Source organism: Heloderma suspectum, chromosome 9 (genome assembly GCF_057233095.1).
Source record: "Heloderma suspectum isolate Gila_16-S chromosome 9, 16-S_ref, whole genome shotgun sequence".
NCBI classification, from domain to species: domain Eukaryota; kingdom Metazoa; phylum Chordata; class Lepidosauria; order Squamata; family Helodermatidae; genus Heloderma; species Heloderma suspectum.
This window is the reverse complement of record NC_139466.1, coordinates 26,970,124-26,987,208: the sequence shown is the minus strand read 5'-3', so window position 1 is coordinate 26,987,208 and position 17,085 is coordinate 26,970,124. Positions and strand designations below refer to the sequence as shown.

Below are 17,085 nucleotides of genomic sequence, written 5' to 3'. Positions count from 1 at the left end.
CTCACAACAACCCCAGAATTAATACACAAAGCAAATAAAACCTCAAATATATCCAGCTGAATTCAAGATCTATTGACTTTAGCTGCCCATGAAAAGATACACTGCACCAAATTACTGAAGGCAAATAAATTGCAATTAATGCGGGGAAATTTTTTTATTGAATTATATGCAGAGTAGCGTGATCTACTGCAAAACCAGTGCAGCCCCACAAAGAGACATGCACAACACTATACCCTTTTATGTTGTTATGTTATGTTATGTTTTATTTATTTCATTTCATTTCTTTCTACAGAACTGTTTATCTAATTTTTGCATCATGAAACCTTTACTCTTTAAATACAGGATGATATGAAGAGAGGAGGGCGAAACCTATAGCAGGGGACATGCGGGGGCAGGATAGGGAAAGCATTTACTCTTTGTATTGTAAAAAAATTAAAAACCTAATTTTTTTTATTGGTGCTCCCCCCTTCTACCAAAAAATGGCACTCAAGGTGGCTATAAACTGTTAGCAGCAGCAGCAACGACACTGACAGGCCAGAGCTGCAGAATTTAGCTAAAAGGCCCCGGTGTTCACACATTCCTCTGCTCATCCTTAAATGTTGAGCAATCAACTAGAAATCAAGGGATGTACATGCATGTGTGAACCAGCCCTTAGCTTCAGCGGTAGACCCGTGTCATGAAGTTAACACCATTCTCGGGTTTGCATTGAGTGGAGATTCTTGGCCGGTCTTCTTTATTCCTTATCCCTCCTCTTGGCTAAGTCCTCTTCTGCTTCCCCTCTCTTAATAGCTCAGTCCAAAATGACTTGTACATTACTGTACACAAAATGGCAATGCTTGCATTCCTTACAAACTTGTGAATTATCTTTTTTTAAAAAGCTTTCCACAGCATCCCCGTCCCTTCTGCCTCCTGGTTAGAGGAGAGGGCAACAACAACGGAAAGGCACTCACCTTCTGGGAGCTGGTGGCCTTGCCTTTGTAACTCTTCCATTTCTGTCCATCCAGGCTGTAGATGATGACGAACTGGGAGATGTAGAGGCTAGAGAACTTTTGCCGGGCTCCTTGCGTCTTTATCCCATGGATGATCTTGGGTCGCAGCAGGTCCACCTGGACAAGAGGGACACTCGCTACTACTGGGCCAACTGCTGTTTGGAAGATGCACATGCTGTAGAGCAGGGGTGTTGAAACTTAGGCCCATGGGCCAAATCTGGCTCAACTGGAACTCAATGTGGCCCACTGGAGTTCCCCAGATGGCCACACCTCATTCCCACTTCCCACCAACCTGATTGTTTGGTTTCCCAGCTTTTGTACACCCCCCCCCCATCTAAAAGGTTGAAATGCCTCTCTTATGGCTAAGCTGTGGTGTCTTGGACTAGGACTCCAAACCCTCATCCCAACCCTTTGTCCTCAGAAGAAGATACTCCAGAGTTAATGGGAGAGGTCTTGGCCACAGACAGGTGTTGTCGAAGGCTTCTATTACCCCAAGAACCGGTTCTCCAGGAGGACCCTAGGTGTCGCATCCCCAATGTCCTGAGGAGGTCACATCACCATCCTCAGACTCTGAGGCCTCAGGCCTTGAGGACACCAGCCATACCAGGCCTACATCCAGGGCTGTCCCAAGACATTTTGCTGCCCGAGGCAAAGAACAAAATGGCACCCCATCCTATTCCATGTACAAAAGCTGACAGTTGAATCTTTCTTCAACACTAGTGATGGGACAGTGTCCCCCACTGCACCAAAAGGCAGCAGGCTAGCATAGGGAGCATACAGCACACAGCTCTCTTCTCCAGCACCTTGCTGCCACCCCCCAGCCTCTGCTGCCTGATGCAATGGCCTCACTCTGCCTACATCATGGCAGCCTGAGCCTGCTAAAACAGGCCAAGACCCTTTAAGTGACTCAGCCTCAGTCAGTATGGAGGTGGGGTCAAGCAGGTTAAGCCAACTTCATTTTTATTTAAGCCTCAGTCTTGCTCTGGTCTTTGCCTGTCTGGCTTCCAGCCCCGCTCTGAGCTTTCCATGGTGCTATTCTACTCCCATCCCTGAAACATGGCCTTGCTAGAGAAAACCAATCCACAAGGGAATCCTGCAACCCAGGCCTCCCCAGCACCTAAACAACATGAAGCCTTCATTACAGCAGAGGCAGAACAGAACTCCTGGTGGCAGGGGCTTTAAGCTAAAATATACCGGGGGGGGGGGGTATTTTGGCTAAACCCCTTTTGCCTTTGGCCTCGCCCACCACTTGAATGCAGCCCCCGAGAGCTTGTCCGCAATTCAGTTTGGCCCTCAGACTGGAAATGGTTTGGCACCCCTGCTATAGAAAGACACTGCCAATTAGAGCAGATATTACTGAGCTAGGTAGACTTAGTCTGGTCTGACTTAGGGCAAGGCAAGGCAACTTTGTATGTTCACAGAAGGGCCTACAGGAGCAAGGCTCAGCCTTATCAGCCATTGAAGCTGATCCAGATTCCTGGGCCTGCAAGACACAGTGGCTTGTCTTGCCATTTTTGTTTTTAATTCTCCTGGCCTGAAGGGCAAATAAACTATTTGCAGTAGGGTGTTGGGAAGGGGATGCTTTGACAAAAAGAATCCAGATTTTTTAAATTTTCACCCAACTCTTTGCCAAATGGCAGACTTGGGTCAGGATGGACACAGAGTCTTCCAGATGACAGTCAGAAGAGGAAGACTTGGGTGCATCATTCTTAGACTGGGTGCCTCCCTGAATTTTGGCCGAGTCAGAAAGACTTTTGTCGGTTTGACAAGGGTGGCTGCTCAGATCACCTGTCTCAGGGACAGTACCAGCACCTGAGATCTTCTGGCAGCTGCTGGGGCCCTAGTATCCCAGCAGGGCCCACCACTCTCACCAGCCCTGCCCTCCACACCCCCATGCCATGCAGCTCTCCCATTCTGTGGTCCCTGGAGCCTCACAGGGGAAGCTGTTGACATGATCAAGGCAGGGAAAAAGTAGGACCTTGGATAGTTCCAAGTGGGTCCTGCTGGCTAGAACTCTCTCTTACTAAGACAATAGGAGGATGTTGTCTCAGCAGGGAGCTAAAGCCAACTGAGGCCTTATGTAGGACCACAAGACCTATAGTGTGGTCAGCTCAGTCCATCCTGGAGGAGCAGACTGAATTGTTAAAGGGCCTTTGCCTAATTTTGTAGCTTGAAATTTTTGTGAGGCTGGGACAATAGAGGTTCTGCTGGGGACTCATCCTCTGAGCCAGAAGATGATGGCAGGGCTGTGTCTTCTAGCTGGATGGGCTTTGAATAAGGCATTGACACTTCTACCCCCAAGGAAGTACCCTGTGCCTCATCCTCATCAGAATCCTCTGCTGCACACTGGAAGGCTCAAGGGCTGGGGGTCATGACAAGAACCGGGTTTGTGAGCCACATACCATTTTAATTACTCACAATCCCCCCCAACATAGCATCATTCTGAGGTACTGTGGGTAATTAAAATGTGGCTGCTATTTTAAAATGGGGGCATGAGCTGTCATAGATTAGCTGCCACTCCCATCCCATTGCATTGGACAAACTGGGCTCCTGTGGGCAAAAGTTTCCAGTGCAATAAAACTGGTAGTCTTCAGGGTGCCACAAGAACTGGTTTTTGTGTTTGCTGTTAGCAAACACAGCCGTCATCTCTCTGGAATGCATTGCTTTTCCTGGCTTTGTTGATGTAGGAGGAAAACTCAATGAATCTGTATCCCTCCAAGGCTGTATCCCTCTGATCCCTCACTCAGTTGAATTCCTTGTTTACAGGACAGAGAGCCTACCTGGATCCAAGAGTTCTTTTCGGTAGTACTCCAAGCATTGATTGACCCAGAGTTGTCCAGCCTGGCCAGACTGGGAGCCCATTGACCTTGGAAGATTGGAGAAAGGAGAGCAGGAAACCAGAAAAGGGGCATTTTGCAAAAGTATGTCTCCCAACAACCAGGCTTTTCCACCTGCCCTAGAAGTGTCCAGTGGTGTAGGGGAGCCAGGGCTTGCGGGGTCGCAGTGCTGACTCCGACAGTATCTGCCTAAGAATCCTTTGTTCCCTCTGAGCTTAGTTGCTATCCTCACAGTAGCTGGGAGGAAATGAATGTTCTCAGCAACAATATATTGTTCCCTGTTGCAATGCGAAGTATTTTAGGGTGGCTTTGTCCTGTATGGGCAATTAAGTCCCATTAACTTTACCAACAACCTGCTCCTGGTGGAGATAAAAACTGCTAGAACTGCTCTGTTGATATGGATCGACACAGATGCCTGCATTTTTGGACTCTCCTTGGGGATGTGGTTATGAGGACTGTCATGATGAGTGCCTGCACTTCCAAATTTACCACTACACCACTGGAAAGGTTACTAGATAACTGAGGCTGTTCAGGTCTACTTCATGGAGGAGAAGGCTATCAATGGCTACTAGTCCCTATGACTATATGCTACCTCCAGTGTCAGAGGCAACATGCCACGTACACCAGTTGCTGGAGAACATGGCAGGAGGGTGCTGTTGCACTCATGTCCTACTTGTGGGTTTCCTATGGGCACCTCATTGTGTGAACAGAATGCTGGACTAGATGGACCCTTGGTCTTACCCACTCAGTGGCAGCTGGTGACTCCAGTTCCAGATGGGTGGCAATTCCATTCTGGGTTTTAGTTACCATCAGCCAAAGCTCTAAAGACGCTATCCAAGGTGCTGAACCCTATTCTGGGCTTTAGTTACCACCAGCTGAAACTCTAAAGGTGCTATCCAAGTGCTGAACCTTATCCCCCAAATGGGTTCAGCACTTTGGTAGTACCTTTAGAGTTTTGGCTGGTGGTAACTAAAACTCAGAATGGAATCACCGCCCCTCTGGAACTGGTGTCACTAACCCCGCTGGATACAGCATGGCTCTTCTTCTGTTCTTAAAAAAAAATAAAATCCTGACCACTTGAAGCTTCATCCTCCTTCCCATCTCTGTTTTCCAAATTTATTTATTTATTTTTACACTGACGTACACACTTGGCTTATTTTGTAATACATCTCACAGTATTTGGCCTTTTAGCTTTTTATTATTATTTGTGTGGCTTCATATGTAACTATTAGCTTATTGAATAAAGGATCCTGTACAGTGTTTCTTCAGTTGTTCTTCCTTAACTCCACTTCTGGTTTTAAAAATGCAACTATTACAAAACACCAATAAGCCTCCAGTGACCTCCTTTCAAAAGGCAAACCTCAGTAAGCACCAACAATATTTTACTTGTTCAAAGCACAGTTTGTGTGGTTATACAAGCGTTGTTGGTACGATTATACAGTTAGGCAATCATACAGTGCCTGATTTTAAAAACAGAGCCTGCATTGTTTATTTTTAAGCTGGAAAACAGCTCTGGGGAGAAGGGGGGGAGGATGTTTTGTGATATCACAGGTGCTCAGTTAGTCAGCACTTTGCACAGCCCCTTCCACTTCAGAAGGGCAGACTTGTTCTCTAGCCACTACACCATGCTGGTTACCAGTGAGAGCTGATATAGCTAAAGCTATTAGACCCCCCCACCCAGTGCGCAGCTGCTCCTGTTAGAGGCTTGTCAGATGTCCTCCTCATGAGGAGGACCCAACTCATGAGTAGTCCTCTTCAGTAAGAGAGCACTCCTTTGCCTGGCCACCATTCTATCACGGACCTTAAGGCGCCAGCGTTCTTGGGGGCCAGGTGGTGGCTCAGCATCTTCCTCTGCCTCAGAAGCTGAACTCTCCACCTCTCTAGGAGGCACATTCAAAGGCCCAGAGGGTCCTTGAGGGTCCTAGACTGTCCTGGTTAGTGGCAGGGTCCCCTGAGGGGCCACCTGGCTCTGATGGTTCTGGCTCCTCCTCTGAGGACGACTCTGGAGGTGGCATGACACCTGGGACCATGGCAGAAACTACTCTTCTTGCATTTGTGGTGTTCTCTGTTTTAGTTTTGTTGCTGTAACCACGAGAGTTAGACACTTTGATGCTTGAGGTCCTTTGGAAATTGTCAGATTCTAGCTCTGATGTTACACTGTGTAATTCGTGGACTGTCTGGTCTTTGAGTACCTGATACTGAGGGCGATGGTGTGTAGTTCCGCTTTCGGAATATGGATTTTCTACTGATTTCTATGGAGCTATAATATGCTGATTTTTTTAAAGCATCATTGCCTCTAAATAAGTGACCCTTGGAAAGTGTAGTAGAAGCCAAGATCCCATCAATGAATACACCAAGATTCCAGTCCTTACCGTAGTGCTCTGAAGCTGTGATTTGGGAGTCTCCAATATACCCAGAAGCGAGGCCCAGTGGAGTTTGACACTCTGAAAGTTTGAGAAAATATAAAGGCATTTTTTTAAAACCCTGGGGAAATAAAGGCTTTAAAATCTTTTCTGAATACAAGGCTTCAGGATGCCCTTGAGACACCTGATGAGAAGTATCCAACCAGGAAGCCCCAGGGCTGGGGATTATGGGAGTTGTACTCAAATATAACTGGAGGGCACTGGATTGTGGAAGGCTGACCTAGGTCTATGGTGGGGAAAGTTTTCTAGATTATGGGACTCAGCAGAAATTGCATTTTAATTATTTGTCCTGCTCCAGCTCCCCAGCTCCTCTCGCATGGCTTCTTCTTAATTTAGGGCACAATCCTAATGAGATAGGCAGCCGCCTATCCAAAGCAGGGCAGGAGAAACATGGAGGGGATCATTGCAGCTGTCTAGCCACGGGAGGGCAGAGTGGGGAAGGACGCTGCTATACCACACACTGGATGTGTCATACAGGCAGCTACACTCTCCCCACCCTGGAATGCCCCCAGCCATGCCCCTTTCTGGCCGCTCCGTGCTCCTTTTGTGAGCACGGAGGACGGGATTGTTCCGTGCTGCCTCCGAGGCAGTGCAGAATTGAGGGGAGGTTGATTCCTGGAAAACACCATATCCTATGGCCATCCAGCCGCTGTCTGGTGACTGTAGGATTGCTCCGTCCGGGTACTGTACCTGTGTATATTTTTAGGCTTCCCCCAGCCTTTGCTCCTATAAATGGTATTAACCTACAAAGCCCTAAATAGCTTGGGGCTGAGTTACCTGAAGGATTGTCTCTTGCCATATATATACCTGCCTGGATCCTAAGATCATCCTCAGAAGCCCTTCTCCAGGTACCCCCACCGAATGAGGTGAGGCAGGTGGCTTACTAAGGAGAGGGACTTCTTAGTGGTGGCACTCCAGTTTTGGAATGACCTCCCCAAAGAAGTTTGCCTGGCACCTACATTGTGGTCTTTTCAGTGCCGGGTGAAGACCTTTTGTTTTCTCAGTCAGTGTCTGAGGGGCCATAAGATAGTTCGGATTCCCAGCTCCAAGGTCGGAGACAGCACTCCAACCTCGGAGAGGAGAATCAGTGCTCTGCCCCCCCCCCACACCTCGCAGCCTGCATGGAAAGAACTGTGCCAGCTGCTCTCTGAGATCGGGAACTCAACCTTGGAGAAGAGGAGAAAGGGGTGCTTCGGTGGGCAGGGAAGGGAGGTGACTGGAGAGGACAGGATCTGATTTATCTGGATACCTCTCCTGCCTCCTTCCTTCCCCCTCCGATGCACCCCAGTTAGATGGGCACAAAAGCCTGTCTAATGAAAAATGCAAGGTGGAGGATGGGGATGTGAAGACCCCCTCCACCACTCCTCCCACCCTGCACTGGATGATCGTAAGCCTCCGAGTTCGGGGGCTTATGATCATCAAGGGCGCAATCCATTGGATTGTGCTCCCAGTTTTAAAAATTGCATTCGTGCTGTTCTTAGACCTTTGCATTGGCTTTTATTTGGTTCCTACTTTGGTTTTATTCTGTTTTAAACTTAGGGTTTTTATATTATGTTTTACCATGCTATTGTATTCTATGGTTTTAAATTTTGTTTTGTAAACTGTGCAGAGAGCTTTGGCTAATGGGCAATATAGAAATACATAAAGACAGACTGCCCTGCCTGCTTGCAGACTGAATCCTGATTGCCTCTTCCCGCCTGTCCCCCTTGCATCAGCTGGGTTTCTGCCACTCTGCCACCTCCCTGCCCTTTCAAGTGCCTGGCACGTTTATCCAATCAAATGTTTGCCTGGCACTTTAGAATCACACACACAGTATTTTTAAGTGATGGGAAGAAGATGTGAGAAGTTATTTGGTGATGGGGAGAACCTGAGCTACACAAGGGTTGTCCAATCAGTGCTGTGCATTGCCCGGCTCTGAAAAGGAAGGGAGAGTACCAATGTGAGCGACATAAGTGCTGTCCAATCAGTGCTGTGCACAGCCCTGATCTGAAAAGGAGGGAGTCACTTTGTGACTGACACAAAGGCTGGCCAATCAAGATTGTGCAAATCCAACTTGTGTCAAAAACCGGAACCAGGGTTTGTCCTGATACGGATCTGGGGACAGACTGTGTGTGTCTCAGTGAGTATCCTCCCACAGTGGGCTCCTTGGGCCTATGTACGTTCTATCTTCACCAGCTGAGAACAGTCTCTGCATTTTCAGGTTTACCAACCTTGCACTATGACCCTAGCACAAATACTTAAAGCACACTAACAGGCTTTCTCTGGCTTGTAGCTAATCCTGGTTCCGCTACTCCACTTTACTGTTTTTGTATTGTTTCTTTTATTCATTTCGCTCTGTTGCTATAGCTGTAATTGTTTATTAATAGTGTATCTTTAATATGTTTATATGTAAACTACTTAGAGATGTTATTATATTAAGCGGCATACAAGTATTATAAATAAATACATAGTAAATAAACTAGGTTCTGTAATAGACCAGCCATCCCAACAGGCTGTAGTATCCTGTTGTAGGGCGGGAGTGGGGGGGACTTAGCCACAATGACTTCCTAGGCACAAAGGGAAGAGATTCCTGATATTACTGTAGAGAATAGCACAGTATCCTCCCTTTCAACTCTACCCATTATGGAACATAGTGACTAAAAAAAAGAGAGGAGATAATGCAAATGTATCCAGCGCTCTGAGTGTTTTTGCCAGATTGCAATCAGAAACAAAAGTGAGCTATAGGATCATGACGAGATGGCGTTCATAATCCAACTTGCAGATGTGCGCAGGATGAACAGCCAGAACTAAAGGGGAGGGGACCGATCCGAGAGTTCCGTGAGATGTATTGTTACCCTTTTTATGGGCAGAGCATCTGAGTCTTCATCAGAAACATAATAGAGAAAAATCAGTATCTGAACCTTTTCCCATCAGGAAGCATCAAGAGACATGCCGCTGGTTGATTTCTTTAGAGAGTCACTGGACCTCTGTCCCTAAAACAAGGTGCCAACGTTAGAAGACTGGCATGCTTAGATACTCACTCTGGTCATATACTAGGAAAAGAGCGCTCATTCCGGCCTGCTCATGCTCACCAACGGCACATTCCACCCGCCAAATCCCAGGATGGGACGGCAGCATTTCCACTGTCTCAAAGGCACCTGCGAGAGGGAGACAAAGAGAGGGTCAGTCACCCAGCTGTTCATCTCTGGCTGTTGGATGCTACAGGATATAATAGCAAGAGTTTTGTATATCTCCAGGGATGGCTGTTGGATGAAGACACTCTTTCTGTGAAGACATTGCCCCTGCAGAAGGTCATAACACTACATGCAGAGATCCCATGAGATTCGTCATCTAAGGAAAAAAAACAGCTTTGGGAGGAAGTGATTCTGAGTGGAGAAGTGCTGCCAGGGAGGAGAGACAGGGTGCATGACCCCTCCCCCACCCCCCAGTGTTCAAAAGTGTCTCACACCTTCTAATCCTTAGTGGGGGAGGGGGGGCAAAGACAGAAATGCTGGAGGAATTTAATGTGAGTGAATTCTGACATGAACTGACCCAATCTACACCTCCAAAATTAATGTGCAAACTGGAAAGCTAAGCCTACTTTTATCTCTAGGGGCAGCTTCTATTTGGTTCTCTTCCGGTGTCCTCTGCTACTACTATGAAAGTGGTGCTGGGTACTGCCATATGCCATTGTATTCCAAAGGCAGCCGTGAGCTGGCAAAGGGAGTGTGCATGTGTGTGTAAGAGCCATCCATTTCCTATCTTACCAGGGTAGAGATTGTAGACTCCCAAGCGGTACTCTTGGGCCATTCGGATGGTAAAGACTTGCCCGTGGAAGTGGACAGGGTGGATGTCCTCAGAACCACCGACGTTCAGCAGATACCACCTGATCCTCTGGTGCTGACCCATCACCAGCCCTGGCAATGTGTCTCTCACATAGCCATTGATAGCTGGAGAAAAAAAAAAGGAAGAAAGGGAAAAAAGGAAGATGGAGAAAAGGAAGAGCCAAAACCTGAAGACCTTCTAGGCTGGATTAGCAGCGTGGGCCATATGAACAGATACTTGAAGAACGGTTGTGCACGATAATTTATGCATAGTACAGAGCAGAGGTGGGGAACCTGTGGCTCCCCAGGTGATGTTGTTAGACTCCAACTCCCATCAGACCCAGCCAGCATGGGCAATGGTCGGGGTGATGGGAGTTGGCGTCCAACAACATCTGGGGAGTTGCAGTGAGGAGGAAGCAGATAGAACTTTCTCCTGTGTTTAAGCCCTTCAAACTTTTGATCACATTCCAACCAAGTACAGTTGCCAATATTTTCTTCTGACTAATACTCACAAAATACCAACATACACGGTCCTTCATATGCTGTATAAACTGCATTTTAACTTTTTTATTAGGTATTGAGCTCCTGCTTAGGCTGTTTTACTGTAGATATTCCATAAGCATGTCGGTTATAGACAAAGAGTGATCATTTGTGAATTCCTTTATTTCGTTAGTGATCTTGATTTATTATTATGTATGCTCTTCTTTTTGTTGCCTTTATTTTGTTAACTTTATTTTGAAATAAAATAAAATTTCATGGAAAAACATTTTTCCTCTCTGTCCCATAATACCCAAACTCGGGGTCACTCGGTGAAGTTGACTAGCAAGGACATTCAGTAGAGGCGAAAGGAAACCCTTCTTCACACTGTGTGTGTGAGTGTGTGTGTGTGTGTGTGTGAATCTTTAATGTACTGTATGGAATTCACTGCCACAAGATGAGGTGATGGACACTAGCTTAGACATCTTGAAGAGGGAATTATACAAAGACTTGGAAGATTGGTCTACCAGTCACTATTAGTAAGTATAGCTAAGTAGAACCTCCAGGTTTAGAAGCGGGATATCACTGAGTTTCAGGCAGGACCAGCCATACCATTAGGCAGATGCTGGGGGCAGTGGTGGCAAATTCTTGTTTGTTCTTCCTGAACTCTCCAGCTGTTCCCCTCTTTTGGAGGACAGAAGGTGTGCATGCCACATAATCTGTCCTCAGCCCCCTAAACTAGCATGCTGCTTCAGGTGTGGTGGAGGACTCTATCCCATCAGCTGTGTTAGAGTAAGATTCAGCTGTCAGTCCAGTCAGCTTCTGTATGTGGACTGGGGAGGGGACTCCCAGGGATGTCTGAGAGTTCTGTTTGGGGTGAAATCTCAATGTATTTTTCCAGTTCAGACTTAGCAGATTTCATTTTGTTTCCCCCACTGGTGTTGACTTGATCTGTAGCACATTGCTCCAATATGCAGATTCCATTTTTTAAAAATTGTGGCAATTGGTGCAAATTGGATCTTTTTTCCATGTTTTATATTTGTGCAAATGGGGTCATAAAGTTTGTAATGTTTTTTTAATTGGTGATCTTGTGCAAGTGCGCATGATCACAAGTCCACCTGTCTGCTGTGTAACCCCACAGAGGTATATTCCTGTTGTAAATATCCTTGTCAGTTTCATTCTTTCCACACACTAATTCATTTAGCCCAGCAAAGCCATACTCCATACTAGTCAAAGAACTTACCAATTTCCATTTCCACTTCAGGGCTTCCCAAGTGAAAGAGGGCGGGACAAAGTGACAAGTATGGAATATGGTGCTGTCGGGCTAAACAAAGTAGTGTAGAGAGAGGATGAAACTGACAAGGATATTTACAAGAGGGGAATATGCCTCTACGGGGCTACATAGTGGGCAGGTGGATTTGCAGTCATGCACACTTGCGCAAGATCATCAATTAAAAAATATTTTTAAAAATTACAACCCCATTTGTGCGAATTTAAATACCTACAAAAGGAAAAAAAAGTCCAATTTGTGCAAATCACAGGACCTGAAAAAAAGTGCAAAATGTTTCCGGAAAGGGGGGGAATCTGCTATAATCTGCCACCACTTATCGGAACAGAAACACTGCGAAATCCCATCAGGCTTAAATGGAACAGAAATTCCAGCATCGCACATCTTGTCCTCCACTTCAGGTAGCAAAATATCTTGGGCCAGCCCTGGTTCCGGATGCTGTGAAGCAGCAACTGGAGAGGTCTGTTGCCTTCCCAGCCTGCTTCCTAAAAGGCATTTGGTTGGCTAATGTGGGAAAAACAGGATGCCGGACTCGTTTGATCTTGGTCTGATCCAGCAGGGTTCTTAAATTTGTGCCAGGTGACCTGCAGACTGAATTTGCAGCCTGAGGATACAAAAATTTGCCCGTATCAGCTCTGTTTGCATATATTGCTTCTGCTAGTCAAGGTGAGGGGCAAAAAATGATGCTTGTCACTGAAGTCCCACCAGGCACCGCCAGCCCACCCACCCCAATGCTAGAAAACCTGCTGAGCCACAACCTGCAGCCCATTCCTGGCTCAGATTTCACTTGGGAATTGCCCACACACTTTCAGATCTACCTTTATGGTAGTAAGGGCTAGAAATTTGCTTTTAAAAAAAAGATGCTGAGATGTGGGATTCTGTGTCTAGTATCAAATTCCAAATGAGTATAGCACAATTCCAAAATCTAGGAATTACTTCTGAGTAAGTGCGTATAGGATCGTGCTGTTAACGTCCATATAAAGCAAACATATAACAACACTACATCTATTGCACTATAGCAATAAAACAGCAGATAGAGACAGAGAAGTAATAACAAGATTTCTGCCATCCCAGATGCCTTCTGAAACAGCAAGCCTTTAACTTGCTGTCTAAAACCCATTAGTGAAGGAGCCAAGGGCAAAATGAGATGCAACATTAATTGCATAAATGCAATTAACATACACATCTTTTTTGTTCTGTAAATAGTCTGAGCAGGGCCAATTGAGGGCTCCCTCCCAGTGCAAATACCAGCTTTTTGGGGGGGGGGTCATTAGAACCATGGCAGGGGGGGAAAGGGTTAAACTCTCCCCCCCACCCCGTGGTCCCCCGTGCTGCTTAGGCTTCCCCACAGCCCTAAACAGCCAACTTCAGGAAGGAGTTCCACAATTTAGGTGACACCACTGAGAAGACACTGTCGTATTTAGCCACCAGGGCCAGCCCTAACATTAGGCAGAATGAAGCAGTTGTTTCTGGTGGCAGAAACTGGGAGGCAGCAGCAAGATTTTGGAGGAGAGACCTCTCCATCCCCTAGGTTAGCCTACTATCTTCAGGTGCAGTGGAGGATGCTGTCTCATCATCAGAGTTGGACAGATTCATCTGCCAGTCCAGTTGGCTTTTGTACATGGCATGGGAGGGGGTGCTTTTATTGGCCCCAGGAGCGTAGCCAAGTCATTTATAGTGTTAGAGGGGCCTAGAGATCCATAATACTTGAGCATGCTCCGGGAGAGAGCGCAGGACAGGAAGGCCTGGCGTGCTATGATCCATGGGGTCATGAAGAGTCGGACACGACTGAAAGACTGAACAACAAGAGATCCATAATGCTTGCTTAAGTTCATTATTGGTGCAACTCCCTTGTTAGTAAGCCTCTGAGCATGTGCAGAAGAGTCAAAAGGCCGATAACAGCCCCAGTGCATTCCATACTAATGAATGCTAGAAGGCCTTATCAGGCCGTGCCTGGGAAGTGAAGCTATGTGTTTATGCTGAGATACAGGTCGCTGTGCTGAGAAACTAGTGCTGTTAGTCTATGCTGGGAATGAACACTAGGTGAGCTGCCTTATTGCTAACATGTATGGTATAAAACCCATTTTACCCCATGGCTCTGGGTTCAGAGAAGTTGTCTGATCCAACCATTGGGTATGCTTGTGTGCTGATTGTACTCCATAAAGTATCTCCTTGTAAGTAAACCTGGATCTGATTTATCACTATCTTGGCACCTCTGGATTAAGAGTTCAGAGCCTACTGTAGAGGCAACACAGTGCTATTTTGTTCTTCACCTCTTGAGCTGGCCCTGGTAGCCACCTACTGCGCCAGACAGCAGGGGAGAGCACAGAGCAGAGCCTCTGACGATGACCTGAGTCAGCGAGTACATTTATTTGGGAGAGGAGGCAGCATTTTTTCTCTTGCCCAGCACCAGTTCCATTGGAAGCAGAGAAAAAGAGGGAGGGGTGGTGGAAGTGGAAATAAGGATTTTACCATAGAAAGTATGGTTTCTTTGAAAGGCAGGATTGTCCATCTGGATGTGGCAGGGGGGCAGGCAGTTCCTCTCGAGGTTCTCTGCAAAGTACCAGCTCTTGGCCTCGTCGAAGATGGTGAAGAGCAAGGAGAATTCCTGGACAGCCAGCTGTCTTACATGCGCAGTGCTCAGCACCCCAGCCTTGCAGACAATCAGAGGCCCAATGAGACCAGAGTGCAGGTCTTTCTCCTGGAACGGAAGCAGAGAGGGAGGGAGAGAAAATATCATTTGAAAGCAAGAGATATCAATCCCTGTATTTCAGCCTTGAAGGCTGTGTGAACAGCACTGCAGCAAACCTGGCTTAAAACAAACCATAGTCAAGTTTGAAACAAGACAACTTCAAAACATGGGTTCAAAAGCTGGCTTGGTGAACTCACCACAGTTTGTTTTAACAATGCTGAACCAATGTCCTTTGAAACGGAAAAAGTAAACTCGGCAGAAGTCCTTGCTCCTGCCACACATGAGGGGAGGGAGCAATGGGTCAGCCCCCGACACTTTGCTTGGGCTCCCGGAGTTTCATACTAAACCATAGTTTAGTGCAGGGGTGTGGAACCCGCAGGGACGGATTAGGCCTGTGACACCTCCTGCTCTGCCTGCAGGGGCCACGCCCTCCCTTGAGACACTGGTTCCTTGAGGCTCCACACTTTCCTGATTCAGAAAGTAAGAGGCACATAGCGACTTCAAGGCATGTGGAGCAGTGGTTCCTTGAAAGTCATGTGGAGCCACCACTGCAAGGCACCAGGGAGCAGCAACCATGGCAAAGAGGGAGCTGGTCTGTCTCTGTGTGAAGGTTTGAGGCCTACAGAGGCAAGGTAAAAAGGCCAGGCCTACAGGCCTGAGGTTTTTTGTTAGGAGAGGGTATCCCTGAGAAGAGTAGTTTCATTTCCCTGGTTAAGTTTCATTTTCCTGAGTTAGGTTTCAGTTCTCCAGGTTTGAAACAGTACTTTTGGTTTTGGGGAAGGAGGGGATAAAAAGGGAGAGCCAGAGAGAGAGAGAGACCAGAGCATGAAGAGAGAGCAGGAAGAAGCAGCCTGGAGAAGTGCAACCTTTATTTCTCTTAATGCCTTTTGTATCACCCAGGTCTATTCTGTGAATACCTTTAGTTGTGATTTGCTTGCTTTAGTTTACCAGTAAACTGTTGTGTTAAACCCCAGATGTCTGGAGTGTCAATCACCCCATGCCTACAGCCTAAACCCCACATTATTGGGAAGAGGAAGTTTAAAAGAAGGAAGGTGGGACTCTTAAGGAGGCAAGAGTTCCTTAAGGAGTTGTTCGGGGGGTCCAGGTCATAAGGGGAACCCTGACACTGTGTCTGTGTCTTGCAGGTGTGGAAAGGAACTCACAAGACACTGAGCCAAGCCTTTGTACACCTGATGTCAAGAGAGTCAAAATTCTGCACCTAGAAATGCAGAGTCTTGTGACCTGCATCAATTGTGCAAATACAGTTTGTTCAGGGCCGGCCCTGCCATTAGACATTGTGTTGTGGCTGCCTCAGGCAGCAGATGCTGAGGGCTAGAGAGCGGTGGCAAGGTGTTGGGAGAACAAAGCTTTATATGCACTGTGCAGTGTGTACCATGGCCCCTAAGCTAACTTCCTGGCCTCAGGTGTAGTGGAAGGCACTGAGCTTTTCTACACGAGGCATTTATTGTGCACTTGTCATTCCCTACTCAGAGTTGTTAATAGGTTCTTTAGACAATGGCAAGACCTTCCAGTTTCGCTTCTGTTTTTAAACAGCACTTTCGGTAAGTTATTTTTATAGCAGGGAAAATGTGGTATCATTTGTGAAAGCGAAAGAAAATCCTTTTTTCGCTTGTGTAACTGTGCTAGTCCACTATACCACAGTGACACCAAGAGGTTATGTTGTGGAAAAGCAGGAAAGGAAACACTTCTCATGCAGACCTCAGATCTCAATCCTGCGACGAAACCGAAAGTAGATACAGTGGATTAACAGCCTCGTGTAGAAAAGCTCACTGCCCCGCCACCAATGTTGTATTAAGATTTGAATGCCAGTCCAGTCAGCTTTCGATGCATGAAATATGTGGTGGTAACCATCGGGACCTTCAGCTCAGCAAGCAAAAAGTCTTGGGTCAACCCTTGCTCTGCCTACTATATTTTGGAACCTTGCAAGCAGAGACAGTGCCTTTTCCATCTTTTTAAAGGTGTCTGCTCTGGGTTTTGGCTGTTCTGCCCCTCTGTAAAACAACTTGATACAGACAACAGCAGTGGAGATGACACATTCCTCTCTTACCAGGTTAACACTCGAGAAATACGCCCATGCTTTGCAGTCAGACTCACTGGCTGTAGGAGCCATTGAGTGCAGCACCTTGATGAAATACTTCCGGTCGTGGTTTGGTGCCACCGCTTCCTGCTTGGGCTGTTCCCCTTCCTCCCCATTCCCCTCATAGGGCAGCAAGTTGGAATGGAAGGAGTAAGGGCGGGAAGCCATGTTCCTGAAAGTCACCTGGGTGAGGGGAACACACACAAAAACATATTTCATTTATTTATGAAGTTTACAAAGAGGAGAATTAACATTTGAGGAGAGGAATAAAGAGTGAACAAGGCAAAGAAGATGCAAGACACATCCCTCCACTCTTCATGGGTTCGCCACCTTTAATCTAGAATGGGCCCCCATAACATTTGCTTGTTAATATAAATATATGTGTTGGCATTTGTAAAATGTGATCCAGGTAACTTAGGTTCAATAGGATGTGAGAGCGTGTGTGAGAGGTGGGGGGGGGGCCTTGGGAGTGAAGGGT

At 46.8% G+C, this 17,085-nt stretch overlaps 1 protein-coding gene across 1 annotated transcript in view; it reads right to left on the bottom strand.

The window, feature by feature from the left end:
- The window catches only part of F8 (coagulation factor VIII), a 79,714-nt gene that overhangs the window by 17,345 nt on the left and 45,284 nt on the right, over positions 1–17,085 (bottom strand). The window contains exons 16-22 of the mRNA XM_084813327.1: positions 16,578–16,790; positions 14,290–14,518; positions 9,996–10,178; positions 9,270–9,386; positions 6,199–6,270; positions 3,770–3,855; positions 951–1,106 (exon numbers count right to left, since the gene is read on the bottom strand). Coding sequence (XP_084669453.1) covers positions 951–1,106; positions 3,770–3,855; positions 6,199–6,270; positions 9,270–9,386; positions 9,996–10,178; positions 14,290–14,518; positions 16,578–16,790 — 1,056 coding nt within the window. The remainder of the gene's footprint in view (positions 1–950; positions 1,107–3,769; positions 3,856–6,198; positions 6,271–9,269; positions 9,387–9,995; positions 10,179–14,289; positions 14,519–16,577; positions 16,791–17,085) is intronic.